At 48.5% G+C, this 19,144-nt stretch overlaps 1 protein-coding gene across 2 annotated transcripts in view; it reads left to right on the forward strand.

Moving 5' to 3' along the window:
- VIT (vitrin) overlaps positions 1–19,144 on the forward strand; it is a 106,907-nt gene that overhangs the window by 67,986 nt on the left and 19,777 nt on the right. Inside the window, exons 8-11 of one of the 2 annotated variants that reach the window (XM_058683028.1) lie at positions 302–358; positions 7,128–7,172; positions 8,664–8,726; positions 13,209–13,356. In XM_058683028.1, coding sequence (XP_058539011.1) covers positions 302–358; positions 7,128–7,172; positions 8,664–8,726; positions 13,209–13,356 — 313 coding nt within the window. The remainder of the gene's footprint in view (positions 1–301; positions 359–7,127; positions 7,173–8,663; positions 8,727–13,208; positions 13,357–19,144) is intronic. The other variant, XM_058683029.1, reaches the window with a different exon arrangement.

The raw sequence follows: 19,144 nt of genomic DNA on the forward strand, positions 1-19,144 counted from the left end.
TAAGAATAACGAAGTATAAAAAAAAATATGGCACTTTAGTAAAAGATACTTACTTTGACAATTGTGAAATACAAGGGTGATTATTATGTGGAATTTTCAGTCAGTATTTTGAGTTAAATCCCTGCTCCCCCCCCCCCTTTCTTTTTCCATTTCAATGCCTCCTCGGGGTAGGTTCAGACCTCCCAAGGACAAAGCTTTACCTTAGCTCTGACCTTGGAAATGTCTTGCTAGGTTGGATCATGGAAAGAATGAGAACAGTTCAGTGAAAATTCATGCTCTGACCGGTCAAATGTTATTACAGATCTCTGGGCCACCAGCACCTACACAAGCGGCCAAAACAGCCCCCGCGCGGATCCAGGTAAGAACCTGAACTCACCTTTCCAGCTACTGATGGAAGTTAAGCGTGTTTACATGAGCTTTGTCATTCCAGATCCTTGCCATTTGATTTAGATTTGGACAGAGGGCATTAAACCAGTGATGCCAACAGGAGATACTGCTCAGGGGCCCAGCTTGTGAGGAAACTTGAAAGGAATGCAAAGCTTTCACCCATGGCTGTTCCCTCGAGGCACTTTTGTGCAGGTTATGATGGAAATTCCTAAGGATTCAGTAACTAGGCTCTTGTAAACCTGAAAAGGGATACTCTCTGGGGTTTATGCTTGAGGAACTAGGGTAAAAGAAAGAGAAAAATTTGTGGCTTTGTCTAGGGAAGGGCAGAGCCGATCTTGCTGGGGTAATTCTATGATATAGAGAATAGAAGCCCATTCTCTCTCCTCCAGGAATTCTGTGACTTACGACACTCCCAGCAACCCTTTGTTCACGTCTGTGTGGATCCCTTAAAGTTTGGCCCAAGCCCTGGGATGGCAGAGGGACGAGGCAAGTAATTCTCTTCTCTGTGATGCCCCGGAGGCCTGCAGAGATTAGAAAGGAAAATCCAGCAGGGCCGGGTGCTTTCTACAAACTGTGCTCAGGGCCTGGGCCACAAGCTGATCCACTTGATACAGGGACACAAAGCCTTTTGCAGCCACAGGGCACTGCCATGTGGGGCCTGGGTCTCCCAAGGAAAAGAGTCCAGGTTTTACTCTTGCTGGGGGATACCAGTCTGTCCTCCGCATGTTAAAAGATTCCTAGAGACTGTAGGTTCTGTTTTGCTTTGATACTGGATCAGAGCAGGGGCTCCATGTGGTCCCCCATCTAGTTGCTGCCCAACTGTACCTTTGCCAAAGCACATGCTGTTGTCCTGGACAAAGGGTTTTAAGAATCAGATCTCTGGGCAAGGCAAGGATTCCAAGGCCATCCTAGCCTTCAGTAGGCCCCCGGAACCCTTTAGGCAGCCAGGCACGGGGCACTCCCGCACCCTGTACCCTTGGCTAGGATCTCTGCCTCCTCCACCACCCCCAGAAGGAGAGCCAAGCTCAGCCGGCTTGGCTGACCTCCAAGGAAGATCTGAACCGGGGGCACTTATACCAGGGGGCAAATTAAGGGAGGAGAGCAGACTGCTGGTTGCACCTGAATCAGCTGATGCCGTGTGATCCCATCAGGTATCCAAAGTTGGGATTCTCCCAGAGCTGCTTTCCAGAAGCCTGCTGGAGCACAGGTCAGCCCGGGTAAGCTGCCCGCTGCTCACCAGCTGTGCTCCAGCACCCTTGCAAATACCTTACTCCCCACGCACTGGCTGCTGGCCCCTGCAGCTCATCCTGCCACATGGTCAGAGTTTGTGGGCATGCCAAGGCGTTTTACCTTCTAGAAAACGTCTCTTTGCTTTGTCTGTTCTTGGCGTGTCAAAGAGAAAAATCTCTAGCCGTGCAGACATCCAGTAGCACTCGTGGGTTGGGTCTGCTTGAGAGGCCCCCACCTGGGTGGCCTATGCCCCCACCTTGCACACCCCAGGACCCGCCTCTAGGATTGATTGAGCTCACATACACCACAAATCAGACACGGCTCAGGGGGTGGTTGGTAATGAGGCACATTACCTGATCTCCAAGCTCCTACTTTTGACTCCCAAGAACCCAAGGTTACTTTCAGTGATTGACCCCATTCTCTTTTTCTAATGCTACCTCTCTAGTTCTCTAGCTCTGAGCCCTCATTCCTTTCCCTTTCTCTTTCATGCTCCCAGCCATTATGCTTGATCTTCCTAAACTTTCCAGATGCTCCCAGCTGCCTTTGTATCCTCAAATCCTACCCATTTCTGCATCTCCTTCCCTCCCCGTCATCCCTAGAACTTTGCTCTGAGCCTCCCACCCACCCCCAGAGAGCCCTGGCCTCGGAGTGTCTCCTAGCCCACGGGCACCCAGGCCTCACCGGTCCCGCAGCCTCGTTAGGGCTCCTGCCTGTGGGCAGAAGCCACTCGCACACCGTGAGCAAAGGCAGGTCAGAACGTTTGGGGCTCTTAGATACCCTCTGTCAGGCTCTCACCTCAGAGGTAATCAGGCCTATCAGGCAAGTCGCCCAGTTCTTCAGCTAGAAAATCACTGAGACATGGAATTGGGATGAATTGCATAAACTGCCTCCGGTCTGATTCCCCACCGAATATGCCAGAGAAAGGCTTTTGCCCCACGTCAGATACCTTTGAGTGAGCGGTCAGGAGGGGTCCCAGCCCCCTCACTGTTAGACGTAACTATCTAGAACTTAGGCCCATTGATCCTAATTTGGCTAAACCAGTGTGTCTCAGAGTGAAGCCTGAGGACCCTGCTCATGGGGATCCTGGGATGTCCTCCCTGCGCCCACCGCACAACTGAGTGAGGCCAGATTTTCTTCTCGTCCTTCAACCGAAACAACATGTCCCAACAGACTGAGCAACAGATATCAGATTCCCACAGTCTTCTGTTATGCCAGGCATTGAAGAAATTTGTCACCCTTGTCACTGAATTATTTTGGAAAATAGCTATTTCTCGTGTTAAAAAAAAAAAAAGCATATTAAATGATGAAATAGTTAACATTCTGTTTCAAATGACCGAGCATTTTGATTTTTAGTAGGATAACACACAAACAAGAACCCCTTGGGGTCTTCGGTCATTTTTTTTAACATTTATATATTTATTTATTGAGAGACAGAGAGAGAGACAGAGCACGAGAGGTGGAGGGGCAGAGAGAAAGGGAGACACAGGCTCCAGGCTCCGAGCTGTCAGCAGAGAGCCCAACGCAGGGCTTGAACTCATGAACCATGAGATCATGAGCTGAGCCAAAGCTGGATGCTTAACCAACTGAGCCACCCAGGCGCCCTTTCAGTCATTTTTAAGAGTATGAATTTGAGAACCTTTCAAATATACAAAAAGAGCCTTCACATCCACCTTACGTCTCATCTTTTCTAGGATAAATTTCTCCGGTTCCTCCCACAGGTCTTTCTGTGACCTGGCAGATTGTGACCACAGTCCTCGAAGGACTCACACAGAGCACTCAGACCAGAACACGATGCCACCCACGAGGGGTGTGTGCCAGGGCACTGCCTCTCACTGCCTAAATATTCTGCTTCCATCATGGCAATAACTCAGTAACTCAAGTCACCAGGGTGTTTTTCTCTTGCACTTCTACAGAAGCAGGTCACATCAGTCCTGTCTTTGTGCCATTGAGTCTTTGAACCCAACTTAGAATATCATGCTTATCGCTGTGAAATTCCTCAGTTTTGTCTCTTGCCATCTTCCTGAATCTTAATTCTGCCATTTAGTGTATTAACTATCCTTCCGACTTTTCTGTCATCCGCATAATTGATTAATGTGCCACCTGCCTCTTTTCTCATCACTGATACAAATCTATACCACATGGGACCAAATCTCAGAGCCCCACTAAATACCTGTGTTTAAGGCAACCCACTAACAGACGCGGACAGCTATACGTGGACCTCATGAGATTGTCGGTGGCCTCAGTAGTTCATCCTCTCCTCCACAGGACGCCAGACTTGAAACCCACCTCCCGCCATGCCTTCTGCCCAACGTCCCCAATTTAAGCCACCACCCCCACTGCAGAGGAACTGTTCTTTAATTAAAAGAAAGTCTATTTCCTGAGCATGCTAGATGTCAGACACTGTGCTTTGCATTAGGACTACAAAGACAACTAAGATATTTTCAGGTTCTGGAATTCTGCCTCCACAGGTAGAAGGCCCCACACCCCGGTCCTTCAGAGTCATCCGTAAGGCCACTGCCGCCTCTGGCCTCCACTGCCAGGCCCTGCCCCTCCTTCCAGCACCCTCTGAGTGGGGGCAGGAGCCACCTTGCTAGCATGGCCAGCTGTATTTCCAGGGGAAGGAGGGTGCTTCTGATGATTTCAGTTAGAACTCGGTGACTTTGCCTCAGAACCATTCTGCTTCTGCTGTCCGGCTTCAGGCTACCATGTTCAACCCAATAGGCTTCACCTGCCTGGAAACCCAACCATGGAATTAATGTTGTCTGCGCGCGAAAAGGCTGCCAGGTCCCAAACCAATACCCCACACCAAGCTGGGAGGGCAACCCGTCTGTAAACCCAGCATTGTGGATGCGTCGGTGACAGATCAAGTGCCTAGAACCTTGGACTGTCCTCAGCCTGCTCTGATAGCCCTTGTGCTCTCTCTGGCCCAGCCAGCGGCTCTGCGAGTGCCTGCCGTTTCACTACAGCAAGAGGGAACTGTCCACGGGGACCGTGCGGCTCCAGGCAGGGAGCCGGGCCAAGGGAAGGAGGGTACGGGGGTGCCCCAGCTCCGGAGGCCTGCTGCCTCTCAGACCGCCACCTCCTAACACTCACACTCCAGGGGATTCTCTGGGGAGAACCCGGTGGGGGGGGGGGGCGAAGGGCCAACTGTGCTTCTGCCCCATAAAACTTTACAGCCCTAAGGGCCGTGTCTTACAGCTCCCGCTTGGGTCCTGTGCTGGTCACCTCCAGATGTGCAGGGAACGGAAGCTGTCACCAGTGCAGAGGTCATCACCAGGGTCTCAGAGCAGGGATATGGGGGTCCCCCACATTTAGCGTGAGTCACGGGGAGTGTGCCAGGTAGTGTGTCCTTCAGTGGCGTAAGATGACCCTGAGATGCCAGCGTGACAGTGACTTCTCACGTGTGATGAACAGGGGGTGATTAAGTGCAGGCTCTGGAGCCTGAGCTCGAAGTTCAGCTCGATCTCTCCCTGTGCCTCAGCTTCCTCACCTGTAACGTGAGGTCGCAGCCGTAACCCAACTCACGGGGCCGTTGTGACTTAAACTTGCAAAGTGCTTGGCCAGTGCCTGCCGCCAAGCGCGCTCTCAGTAAACGTTAACGGATCTACATTTTTTCCATGGAAATCCTTCAGAGCCAGTTCTTCTCTTAGACGCTGACTGTATCTATGAGATGACCAAGCGAGTATCGTCCCAAAAAATAAGTCCTTGTTTTTTAAGACTGGCTTACTCTTTGCGATGTGATTTTGTACGCATTAACCTCTGTGGGAAGCAGGTCAAGGCAGGTGTTCATGACCTCAGCTTTACACAGGAGAAAACTTGAGGTCAGAGAAGGTAGGCAAGTCCCCCAACCCCCCGGCCAAGGTTGGGTAGACAGAGGATGGGTCTTCCAGTGCCTTTTATCCTCACATCACCTGGTTACTCTTCAACACCAGAATGTCAGTGTTCCCACAGACTTCCTTCCCATCACCACCAAGTCCAAAAAACACCAAGTCTCAGCTGTCCAAATATTTTTCAGCCTCCGGCTTTTGGATAAGTGATTTGGTTCATGCTTGTCCCAAACAAACATAAGTGGCACCAACAGAAAGACAGGCTCCCAGGACAGGAGGAAGGGCTTGGTTCCCTGCTGTCAGGGAACTGTTTCTCTCTCGCTAGAGTATGCCCAGAATTCTAATTCGTTGTAGCAGTCAAGGGTGCTGAAAGCCTTGGGCAAAAACTGAGATGCTACCAGACGCGTTCTTCAAGGAAAGGGTGAAGTGCGTGTGTTTACCAGTAGGTGGCGATAGAGAAATGAGGCGAGCCGACCGTTTAAACTTCTAAGTCATAAATATTTGAACAGGGAGATCATCTCACCCAACCTGCTAATGTGATTCGCAGAGAAATTAAGGTTCACAGAGGGTAGGAGACTCGTTTAAGGTGTACGCCTGGTTAATGGCTGAGCCAAATTAAATTCAGTTCTCACCACTAAATCAGAATGTACACGAACGCAGACGGCCTTTCAAAATAGCCGGGCACCTTCATCCTATGAAGGAAAACATCACTTCTTTTGGGTGTGTTACTCATTTCGGCCTGCCGCAAAGCTGATGGGCTGATTACGCTTTCTGAGCTGGGGAGGTGGGGGCAGAAGGAAGGGACAGAGGAAGAGAAACAGCTATTTTGGTGTCCTTATGAGGCTTCATAACACGTTTGTGCTGCCTCTGAGCCCCTCCTGGCCATGATTCTCCAAGAGACGTCAGGGACTATTGGGTAAGAATCCCCCTCCCTTCCCGACCACCCTTTCCACCTTATCAACCCCAGTTTATAGTGGGGCATTAAACATTTTACTGCACATAGAAATGCCCGGTGACTCTGCTTTATTCTGCATGAGGCACACAATGAGCAGCCAAGCCCCAGGAAATGAGTGGACTGCCCACTCCCTGACGGGGCCAGATTTGTTCTGTGTGGTTCTAAGGAAGAGAACATAAAATAGATGGGTGAGTCAAATGTACCTGAAATGATATTGGGTATATGCTGGGTGCTTAGTAAGTGTGGATGGAGGGATGGATTAAGATTTCCGATCAATACGATGAAAAATTTTCTAACAGTCTCAATGGTCCGAGAAGAAATGTACTGTCTTGGTTGGGTATGTAATGAGTTCCCTGTCTCTGGCTGTATCCAAGCACCAGCCATCCACTCACTTGGTAGTGATGTTGTGGAAGCATGCTGGGGAGGTTGGTCTGGATTGGACGAGCTTTTAGGTCCCCTTGAATCCCGGGATTTTTATAGTCCATGATTCTTGGTGCACAGTAAAAGAAAGGAAAGGGCAAAGATGTTTTTGTCTTTGGTTTTCAGAGCTTCCCAGGAGAAAAAACGCTGTAGGTTTTAGGTGGTCTCCTCCTAACGTCTGGTCCCGTGTTCTTTTATTGAACTCTCTGCCACAAGTGGAAAATGTTATCATCCGGGCAGTTCACTTGAAAGTTTCTGCTGGTTTCACCTAAATAACAAGTTTGCTTCTTTTTAATTTTGAAAATCAGGGGAAATGGACTTGTGGAAACCTGGATCGGTCCTTTTAGATGCAGGTAATTATACAGCCCAACCTCCTGGCCACGACTAGATGGAGACATAGGATTACAGAATCACGAGAGTCTGATAATCCAGCTGGTGGCACAGAGGCCACTGTTGTCCACCGGATAACAAAAGGGAAGTGAGAGTCATGAAGACCCGAATGTACAAGGGAGTGAGTTCCTCACCCCAAAATTAGGTTTAGAGGCTCACTCCATCTCGAAGCACACTCTGACTTCCTTCTATTGCCCTGTCCTTCTTTGCAAAGTGGTATTCAGCTTGGCCCGTGACATGAATGAGTGTTGCTCGCTGTTTACTGTTTACTGAATTAAGGGTCTGAAACTCCAACAGCAAACACAGCCTTCTGGCTCTCGGTCTGAGGGTAGATTTTACTGGTAGGGAACGACGGGGTGGAGGAGAGGCCTCTGGCCTCATGTTTCTTCCCCCCTCCCTCCAACCTGGAGCCTTGGACAGTTTCCCTGAGAGGCTCCTGGCTGAGAAATGCCGTTAGACACCCAAAGCGAATTTTCAAAATGATGTGAGGAAGTGGGATGAGCAGACTGACCTTTCATGGAAAGATGAAATCATGTGCTTGGCAAATTGGAAAAACTAACAAGCCTGGAGAAAGCTCACCACAGCCAAGAGCAGAGCCCCCCGCACTTCCCTCCTCTGACAGAGCCTCTGGGAGGGCACCCCACACTCCAGGCATGCTGAAAATAGGAAGACCAACTTCCCAGGCCATCTTATTGATGGTCTTTATTCCTTTAAATGATACATGTGTGAACTTGGCTTCCATGTAAATGGCTCTAAAGCAAATTCCCAAGGCTGAAATTCAACATACACACACACACACACACACACACACACACACACACACACACACACACTAAAAGGACAAAACCCTTTTGTAGCTTCCCCTCTAATCTCAGCCTGTGGAGGGGAGGGGTTGCGTTCTAGACCCTCTCACTTGTTGGAGTTGCTGGTATCTTATCTCCTGCCCTGCAGCTTACATCTGCCCCCCCCACCCGTCAGACTGGCCATGTGTCTCACCCATCTTTGTGCATTGACTCAGTCACCAAATGTTGACCGAGGACCTATGGTGATAGGCACCATGAAGGTTTATACGATGGGTAAGACACATGCCCTGACCTTGAGATTGAATTTCAGAGTTTTACAGAGGGATAATTCACACTGGCAAAGTGCTTACTGCTTGCAGGTAAGGAAACTAAGGCTCAGACAGACTCAGTTAACAGGCAGTAGGGAACAGAACTCAAGTCTTCTGACTTCAGACCCCTGAGCACCCATAAGCTGCCATGTCTTTTGTAGACTGTCAGTAATTCAGTCTTCTCTCTCAAGGTGGGGGTGGTGTGGAGAAGAACACAGTCAGCCTGTAGCCAAGCCCCTCGCCCTGCAGCTGGGTGTGAATATCCATTATGTCCCCATCCCTGGGGTAAGGCCAGATGCTTCCTGTTCTTGTAAGTCACCAAAAGTTTTACTGCTCTTTCCAGGATTTGTTCCAAAAGAAGAATTAAGCACACAAGCTTTGGAGCCGCTATCCCAGGGAGATCCAAGTAAGTTAACTGACAACTAGAAACCCATAGTGGCCGTGACATCCAATCTGCTTCCCTCTCTCCCCGCTTACTCCCACCCAAACCCACCTCTTTCCCACCCTGGATCTATTGATCTCCTCTCTTCTGTCACTTTGTTCTAAGGGGAAAGGGAAGCTTATGGAGGATTTAAACTGTGTACACGAAGGAGAGAGGATCGGATTTTTTAAACATCACTATGGCAACAGGGTGGGATGGAAAAGGGAGACAAAGGAGGGGGGTAGAGGAGGAGACTGGCTTGCCAGCAGGGCCAGGGGCTTACTGGGCATGAGGGCAGACAGAGCTCCGAGCTGGAACTGGAAATGGAGAGAAACAGGAAACAGAGAGGAAGAATCTAGAGGCTTGGAGGGGGAGGTATGAGAGAGGAAGCAGCTGGGATAATGGTACTGCCATGAGGTCCACAGGGGTAGGGCAGGGAGATGGTTTCTGTCTTCCATCTTCTGAAAGACATTCGGTCCAGTAGGTGCCTGACTCCCCAGATCTGACTTGAGAAGGAGGAGCCCCCTGGGAATTCAGAGTTGGAAGATGATGAGCTGGGGTTTAAAACCAAGGTCATGAGAACAGGAAAGGTGACCTAGGGAAACCAGAGGGCTTAATCGTGAAGAACTTCCGGGGTGCCTGGGAGCCTTAGTCAGTTAAGCATATGACTCTCGAGTTCGGCTCCAGTCATGATCTCATGGTTTGCAAGATTGAGCCCTGTGTTGGGCTCTGTGCTGACACAGTGGAGCCTGCTTGGAATTCTCTCTCTTTCTCTCTCTCTCTCTCTCTCTCTGCCCCTCCCCCAGTCTCTCTCAAAATAAATAAATACATTTTTAAAAAGTGAAAAAACTTGAAGAACTTCAGCACTAAATAGGTGGAGAAGCCACCTGAGGATACCAGACAGGAGGGATCCAGGCGGGGTTGGGGGGAAAAGAGGAAAACCGAGATGCAGGTGAGTGCTACAGGCCCAAGGGAGCACCCGCAGATTCCCCTAGAAAGTCGCTGCAAGTCAGCTACCAGGGAGCTGTGAGTCCCAACCCAGCTGTGTGTGAGAATCACCTGAAGACTCAAGATGTCCAGTTCCTGCTCATACCTACTGAATCCCACTCACCCTAGATCTTGCTACTCAGTGTATGGTCTGGCCACATCAGCATCACCTGGAGGCCTGGTAGGAGGGCAGAATCCCACGCTCTACCCCAGACCTACTGAGTCAAGTGATTTCTTTGCACATCAAACCTTAAGAAGCACAGCCCGGAGAGATTCCCAGGCATTCTTATTTGTTGAAGCTGCATAAGCGACTCTGATATATATCCAGGGTTAAGAAGCACTGGCCTAATGTATGAGACAACACAAAGCATTAATCTATAAAAATTGTATCGTGTTGGAGAAAACCAAAGCAATTCAGAAAATTGGTAGATTGATTCCCGTAGACACTGTATCTTACCTTTTCTTCCTCGTCTTCCAACCTCTGCCCTCTGTGACCGTAATAAATTGTTCATGCTGGACATTTAGTAACTCAGTTCTGTCCTGTAGTAGTGATGCCATCTTCATATCGGCATGTTTTCCTCCCAATACGAGAAAGCCGCTGTGTCTCAGTGAGCACATGCGCAGAGCTGAAAGCCAGACCATTAAAGCATTCTGGGCAATGGGGAGCACAGGTGATTCCAGTGTCAGCCACCAGGTAGTAGTAAAGAGACCTAAGCAAATAGAGAGCATCTCAACTTCTTTAAAGCCTAGCTATGAAGGGAACACTTGAACCCTGAACGAGGTTCAGGTTGTAAGAAATGAGAAAAAATTGTCCATGAAGAAGAGGCTCATTGCTTTATTTAAGCTCCACACCCAACATGGGACTTGAACTCATGACCCTGAGATCAAGAGTCAAAGTTCTACAAACGGAGCCAGCCACGCCCCGCGTGGGCTTTATTTATTTAAAAAGAAAACCGCCTTTGGAGTGCCTGGGTGGCTCAGTCGGTTAAGCGTCCAATTTCGGCTCAGGTCGTGACCTCGCGGTTCCTGAGTTCAAGCCCTGCATCAGGCTCCTTGCTGTCCTCGAGGAGCCTACTTAGGATCCTCTGTGTCCCTCCCAGGCTCAAAAATAAACATTCTTTTAAAAAAAAAAAGAAAAAGTCACTTCGGGGACTTATTCTAATTAAGTTATTAAAAAAAAAGAGTTTTCATTTTAAAAGGCATATTGAACTAATCTACTGACATCTAGAAGAAAAAGCCCTGTTCAGGAGTGCTTCTCAAACTTTAATGTGCACACAGGTCACCTGGAGTTCTTGCTGAAACGGGGATCTGATTCTGTAGATCTGGGTGGAGCCTGGGAGTCCTCGTTTCTAGCAAACCACAGGTGCCTGCCTGGTGAGCGGCAAGCCCTGAAGAACACCACTGCCACCTGCTGGCAACAATTCTCATTGCAAGCTCGGACATAGGAAAGAATGGGCTGGTCCTGCGTGGGGTACATCAGTAGCCCTAGAACTGTTCTGCTTCTCTTCTGCTTTTTCCCAGGCTTCTGTGACATCTTTAAGCTTCACTTCTTGATTTTCTTTGATTCCTGTAGTCTTCATCTCAAGGATCATGCTTGGGTATAGGCAGTTTAGGGGCAGCAAAGGACAGGGGAAGCCAGCAGAAAAAGAAGAGTTGGCCAGCACTGAATGTCCAGGCAGACAGGAAGTAAAAGTTTGCAAGATCCAGTAATGAGCCAAGGCACTGATTCCAGATGGAGCAGAGTCAGCCAGGTCCAGAGAGGTCGCTGTCATCGCCTACTTCTCCCCTCGCTTTCATTGCCATGCACCAGTGCAAGATAATGAAGCACGTTCTCAGATATAACTTTTTTCCCTTAATCTGCCAATTCCGTAGTATCACTCTTTAATAAATATTTCCCATCACATCTGCTTAAAACTGTGTCAATTCATGTCCATTTCTTGTTCTCATTATATATATATATATATATATATACATACATATATGTGTGTGTGTATATATATATATATATATATATATATATACTTTGATTGATTGATAGGTAGATAGATATCCCTCCCTGCCCACCGACCTCCTTCTGGGGAAGGGAAGACCCCAGTCGCATGGAAGCAATACAACATGCATTGGAGAGAAGAGAAGGCTGAGATTGGCCTCATGGGCGATCCTATGGCAGCTTAAAGAGATCCAGGCTGTTCAGGCAGCTGTGACCACCAAGCACAAAGGGCATCACTGGTCCTTGTGTCCTCATGGATGCTCCAGCCCAGAAATTCCCAATTTTACTGTCCCCTTCTCTTTTTCTCCACGTGGAACTGTGCTTTGAAATATTTTTGTCTCCCAAATTGCAGTTGTTAAACAATTCATGCCCCACTTTTTTAAATGTTTCTTTATTTTTGAGAGAGAAAGAGAGCGCTAGCAGGGGAGGGGCAGAGAGAGAGACACACGCACAGAATCCGAAGCAGGCTCCAGGCTCTGAGATGTCAGTGCAAAGCCTGACGTGGGGCTTGAGCCCACAAACCATGAGATCGTGACCTGAGCTGAAGTCAGACGTTTAACCAGCTAAGCCAGCCAGTCACCCCTCCCCGTCTTTGTTTTTGTTTTTGTTTTTTTTTATTGATCAAAGGGATACATACCTCCCAATAAGAACTTCTGATCAGATTTGAATAATCAGTTTTATCATACTGAGGTGATGCAATTTCAGTCGAGAGCAAAGAAGACACTATTAGCCTATGTGGCTTTCCACCTATTTCTACAGCATTTGAGAGGCCGAGAATAGCTCTTCGCCCCCACCTCCAACATAACCTCCATATATTCATGGAAGTCCAGGGATCCTAGCCAGAAAAATGTCCCAGTCTTTATCACAACTAAAAGAAAGGGGAAAATTCAAAGACTGCTACAAACAAGTACTGATAGGTGTAGATAATTCTATGGTTTATTCTATGGTTGCCTTACCCAGGGACATGACGAGAAGATTGGTATTAATTTCTCATTCTACCATTCCTGCCCTCCCCTCCGCACTGGCCTTGCTGATTTTTTCTTGCCTTTATAAAGACCCAACACATAATTCTACAAAATTAAGATGAGAGTTAGAGAGCACAAGCTCCTGAGACTCAGGCTTCGTGAATTCTACATCTAGGGGTCTGAACCTATGTGGTCTGAGCCGAGGAAACCATCCTCAGGATTTCCCCAAACTTGAATGGGAGGTCATTGCTCCTGAAGTCTATCAGTGTGGCTGGGGCAGAGAATTCTAAAACATTTACAGAAATAAGTACTAGTCCAAGTGTCCCGGATCTTGGGGCCCTGTGAAAATCTGTCAGGAATATAAATAAGTGAATATACTCTGCATCTTGCCACTTCTTTTTATTTTCTTTTCATTGGATTCTCGGGGGGGGGGGAGGGGTCTGGTGGGAAAGAGGGAGGGGGAGAATGCCCAGGTTAATGCAATGAGAGATCATCAGAATAACAGACCCCTTTTCCATTCCTCAGACTGCAAAATTGACTTGTCATTTGTAATTGACGGGAGCTCAAGCATTGGCAAACGTCGGTTCCGAATCCAAAAGCAGTTCCTGGCTGATGTTGCCCAAGCTCTTGACATTGGCCCTGCCGGTCCACTGATGGGCATCGTTCAGTATGGGTAAGTGCTGTGAAACCAAGTGGCGTCGCATACTTAATCTTGTGCCACAAATAATACCAACGCATCCTAGAGCATAAATTCATGTCTTCCTGAAATACAAATGTAAGTGAAAGAAACTGAAGCAATTCAGGTGCCATTTAAGAAATCTGATTCTTCCAGAAGGGAAGCACAGGTTAATGAACATTTGGAAGTAAATGGCATTTGCACTTCCGATTGGTAGAGAGGATATTTATCTGGGAATGAGGAGAGCTGGAATCCAGTGTTCGCTCTGCCCACAAGCACGTGGCCTCAGGCTAGGCCTTCGCCTCTCTCTCGTCCTCAGTTTTGTCATCTGTAGATGAGGAAGGTGGACCGTACCACGTGCTCACTCCTGCACACCGACAGGTAAGATGCCCAGAAGATATGGTGCTCTAGGTTGACCTTCCTCTTTTCTCCATATGACCTTAGGCCTCTGCACTGGTACCAGAAGAGCTCACCAGGCAATGGGGAAGAATGGGCGGGGAGGGGAGTGGTCTCTGTCAGTCAGCTGAGCACCAGGTGCCTGTCCCCATTCCGTTCTATTATTTTAGCTGGGGTAGAAATCGAGCATTCATACTGACATCCAATCTCAACCTCTTTCGCTTCTTTGGGATAATAAGCCCATCTTATTTCATTATAATACGAGAAACCTACTTCTCCCTGAAGCAGATATACAGATATTGACAGGCAATAAGCAAACGATCAGAAGAGCAAACAAGCACAAATCTCAAATAATAGATGGACTTTTGACCAGAAACCATTAAGGGCAGGATAGTTATCTCCCTTTCCACAAAGGACTCTCAGACACAAGATGACCCCTTCTTCCCCGCAGACCCACAGCTTAACCTTAGCAGCGGAAACTAACACAGACCTCTGTGCCTGTAGCTCAGAAGCTTCAGTCACGACTTAATTTCTCTGCACCTAAAAAGTAAAAACATGTGTACCTGACAACCAGAGTGTCTCCAGATCCTTTGGAATTCCCCAAGGATCTCCAGGAGCTGTATTTTAATCAAGGCTGTTATCTCAAAGACCCTAGAATATTTATTTTTTAATTGTCAAAAGAAATAATCACAAATCCTTTGTTTTCATAAATTTATAGCATTTGTACCTTTTTTTTTTTTAATTTTTTTTTCAACGTTTTTTATTTATTTTTGGGACAGAGAGAGACAGAGCATGAACGGGGGAGGGGCAGAGAGAGAGGGAGACACAGAATCGGAAACAGGCTCCAGGCTCCGAGCCATCAGCCCAGAGCCTGACGCGGGGCTCGAACTCACGGACCGCGAGATCGTGACCTGGCTGAAGTCGGACGCTTAACCGACTGCGCCACCCAGGCGCCCCAGCATTTGTACCTTTAACATTGAATTACAATGACACGTTTAGTACTATCTTGTATTCCTCTGAAGAAAAATTAGTAGATGAGCTACCTGGCCCTTGTATATAGTCAGAGTCAAATATATGAAAATAACCAATTGCGTCAAATGTCAACTCTCAAAGGATCTATCTTGAAGACTTTAACTTGAAATAGAAAAATGAGATTTTTTTGGTCATTGTTTTGTTTTCGAAATGTCAACCTATTTTCATTCCTACGTTACTTTTTAAAGATAGCAAACGGAGAGCAGGCTTCTCTAGGGAGGAAGTGTAAGCATTTTAGTGCCAGATGTCCCCGGTCAATTTTATTGGGGGGTTCAAAGCTTGGCGCGTCATCTTGCATTAAAAATAGCTGCTTTAAAAGCTGTGTATACCAAGGGTTATAGTATAATATGAAAATAAGGTAATAAATATGTCAGGGGGAAGAAAAATGGGCGGAAGAATAGTGTTGTGTGCCAGTGGGAAGGCGGATGAACGAGCAAATGTAGCAGGGAGGGAAAACCAATTCAATAAAGGCTCCTTCCCCCCAGAAAACTATTTCCCCCCACGTTTTCCTAATGTGATCACCATTTGCAGAAGAAGAGTTACCTCCATGCTTTCCAATTTCGCTTTCTAAAAATGCCTTTGCTATTCATCTTTTTCTGTATCCTGGGTCCTTATTAATTTGGAGCACTTAAGAGAAATTGCATGTTTTCCTTCACTTTATGTACTCATAGAAGCGAATCAATCATCTGCACCTTCCTTCAGCCATAGGGTGGGCTAGAAAGCACAACGAAGTGGTGACAGGATGTCTTGAATTCTGGCCTGAGCTCTGCTGTGTGACCTTAAGCAGGTGCTTTAACCTCTCCGTGTGAGTGCTGCCATCTGAGAAGTCCTGGGGGCGGACGGGATGATTTATTAGGGCGCCACCAGCCCTGACGTCCTGTGATTCAGTGACTGGCTCTGTACTCGGAAGACACCCAATAAATGAAGGTTGGGCTAACAGACCAAACGAGCCGCCCCTCCCTTCCTTCCAGCCTTGGTTCCAGTTAGGTGGCGTAGTCAGTAATGACATGATGTGTTGCACGGAGGTGATGCATCCTTCAGTGGAATGTGGGGAACACAATAAATTGGAGGCCGGTATAAGAAGTGTGTGTGAGGTGGAAGGGAAATCCGTGTGCCCAGCTGAAATTGCTTCTGATTTCAGCCCCCTGGCTTCCTTCCTGAGGGGGCTCCCTTCAATCCTTTCTTTACCAAAAGGTCTTAGTGCATCTAGAGGGAGGGAGTGGGGCAGGAAAGGGGAGGAAGCAAAAGTAGAGGCAGATGTGGGGCCTGTGTTTCTGGAAGATGAAAAGCAGGAAGGGCCAGTGCTTGGCTGATTTGGTATCTGATCCCTCTCCTGGAGTCTTGGGTCCTCAGTGGATTCCAGTGCCCACCTTAGGATCACTGGGATCGCCTTGCTTTCTCAGGATCACAGAGCCTTGGGGCCATAGAAAGTCCCGCATGTTATAGAGAGGAAATGAGGCTCTACAGGAAGTGCCCAGCCTACCAACAATGAGCACTCCGAGGAGAGGTGTGGGCTGGGAAGAAGCTGGCCAGGCAGGAGTCCCTGAAATCTGGAAACTCTGCTCATACGTGCCAGGCTCAGAAGACTCCTTCCCCGCGTTTCCTTAGGAGGGCTGCGTCAGAATTTAGACTTTCACGTCTAGATTTAGACTTTTAAATTTAGAATTTAAGAGACTCATACTATTAACAGGAAACAAAAGGCAAATATGAGATAAAAATACCGGAAGTATTAAAAATGATCTGATTTACAGGATGCAGTGCTCATTCCGAATCCTGATTCCCAAGCATCCTACACAAAGATCTTTCTGGGTGCAAGAAACAGAAAATCAGTCTAGGTAGCCCAAGGGAAGGGGGGTTGATGTCACGGGACTGGCAAGTGGTTGGTCCTTCCCTCTTTGCCTCTCTGCGTCTCTCTGTCCCCTCGATTCCCCATTCAGCCGAGCAGCGGGCTCGCGGTCTCTGCTCCTCCGCACCTTCACCTTGCACTTCCTGGGCTTCTGCTCCTGATCCAGACCAGGGGAGGCCTCAACCACTGTGGTACCAGCATGCTCCCACGTCCCCCCTCCCTGCACATGAAGAAGCCTCTAACCCCCAACCGCACCAGCCTTCCGGCAACCACAGAGTTCATTCCCCAGTCATCACATGCCTGCTGTAAGAGAGGCGGTGCTGCCCTCAGAGAGGTTGAGTGACTTGCCCAAGAGCACACAGCTAAATGCATGACCACTGGGGAGAGGGCAGGTATTAAATCTTGGGTTAATCCCTACAATGTCAACCAAAATTGACTTCACAGCAAAGATTTTGCTCATCTGCCGAGAAAGCTTCTGATGATTGAAGCCTTCCACCAAGCTGAAGACTGAAACGCTGTGCTTGAGCAAAAAGCCCAGGACCAAGCCCTTGTTTTGCAGCTGAGCTCTGGTTTAGAAGTGCACAGCCAACAGGCTCGTGACTGCACTTAATACCAACAGGCACACAGAAGGGCTAAACGCAAGGACAGCCGGAGCAAGTGGCTAGTAGGTGAACTCGAGCCGGCAGAACGAAGGAAACCAACACACTGGTGTTTTCACTGCAGCCTGGATCCGCGTGTGCCTCGTGCCCCCCGACCTTCGACGTGATTTTGTTTTAGCCCCCAGTTTCGGTACAAATGGAACAGAATTGCACCTGTGCTTCTGAACTCTGTAATCAACCCTAGGATATCAACATTCGAAAACAGTTACAGAACAAAGCCACATGTTGGCTTTTCTTCATTTCAAAATGAAATAAGACTTTTCTCTGCTCATTGCTCTGTACCAGTCGTCCAGTATGGTAGAAAGCGGGCTGTACTTTCTTACCCTTCTTACCTATCAGCCCTGGACTGAAGACCCTCAGTCGTACACTCAGCGGCTCCCCTCCCTCCTTCCCTGCCCCTCCCCCCCCCCCCCCCCCCGCAAAGAAAGGATGCCCAGAGACTCCCGTGGATCAGCTGAGCCCCCGTGCACGGGACAGTCAGAGCAGAGGGAAGAACCAGTGTCAGGCCTGGTGTGGCAGGCAGAACAGTGGCCCCCAAACTCGTCCACATCCAAATCCCTGGAACCTATAATTATGTTACCTCACAGGGCAAAAGGGACTTTGCAGATGTGATTAAAGTTAAGGACCCTGAGATGGGGAGATTATCCTGGATTATCCAGTGCCCCAATCTAGTCACATGAGGCCTTAAAGCAGAGAATCTTCCCCAGCTGTTATCAGTCAGAGGAACATATGCCTATGGAAAGATGGTCAGAGGTGTGAGTGTTGACTTTGAAGATGGAGGAAAGGGGCCACGAGTAAGGAATGCAAGTGGCCTCTAGAAGATAGAAAAGACAAAGAGATGGACCCACCCCACCCCTGCCCCCAAGCCTCCGGAAGGGAACGCAGCCCTGCCAGAGAGACCCATGTCAGACTTCTGACCTCCAGAACCGTAAGCTACTGAGCGTTTAAGCCCCTAGGTTTATAGCCATTTGTTACAGCGGAAAGAGAAAACGAATATGCGTGGCAAGGAGGACCATTCTGTCACATTCTCTTGAGTCTGCAGCAAAGGAGGAGTGGGCAGGGCTGGAGCACGAGACATAGCTCCAGGGGGCTCAGAGCAAGAAGCTGCGGCCCAGGCCCCGACTGCACGCTAGTGTCACCTAGGGGGCTTCACAGATGCCGCTGCCCAGGTCCCATTCCAGACTCAGTAAGTCAGAATCTGGTAAAAACCCAGAAGCTGATATTTTAGTCTGTAATTTCAGTCTGTTGTTGAGAGAGTCAGGCACAGCTCGGCTTCCCAGGAGCAGAGTGGCCACGCCGTCCAGAACTCAGATCTCTCCCATGCCCACCCCATTCTCCTCGTGCCCTAGTCTATACTGCCTTTACAGAAACCAACGGGGCCCCCGAGCAGCCTCTCCAAGGGCCTAATGCAACTTGTAAAGACTGCCTCTGTCTTCCTCACAGGACCCTTCTCACAGGATCACAGGTGAGCCTGTGTGCCACACTCCTCAGGGACACAGTCTCAAAGCTGAATGAGCTATGAATAAAATCTACACAAAGAACCCTATGCTTTTTCTATTCCTCACCATTCAGTTCTCCCAGAGGTACAAATAAAACACAGAGTACACTTGACTTCTACCACTTCCCTTTCAGCGGTCCCCCTTCAGCCCCCACCACACGTTGGCTGGGTTTATCCCAGGGCCCCCCTGAGATCATTCTCCCTACATCCCTAGATCCCTAGATCATTCTGCTAGAGAAGCAGATGGCCACCCCCATGCAATTAGGACCACTTGGGGAGCTTTTGAAAATCCCAATTCCCCGACCAAACCTCAGATCGATTAAATCAGAATTTCTGAGTGTGGGACCCAGGCAT

This window comes from Neofelis nebulosa, chromosome 9 (assembly GCF_028018385.1).
Source record: "Neofelis nebulosa isolate mNeoNeb1 chromosome 9, mNeoNeb1.pri, whole genome shotgun sequence".
NCBI lineage: Eukaryota > Metazoa > Chordata > Mammalia > Carnivora > Felidae > Neofelis > Neofelis nebulosa.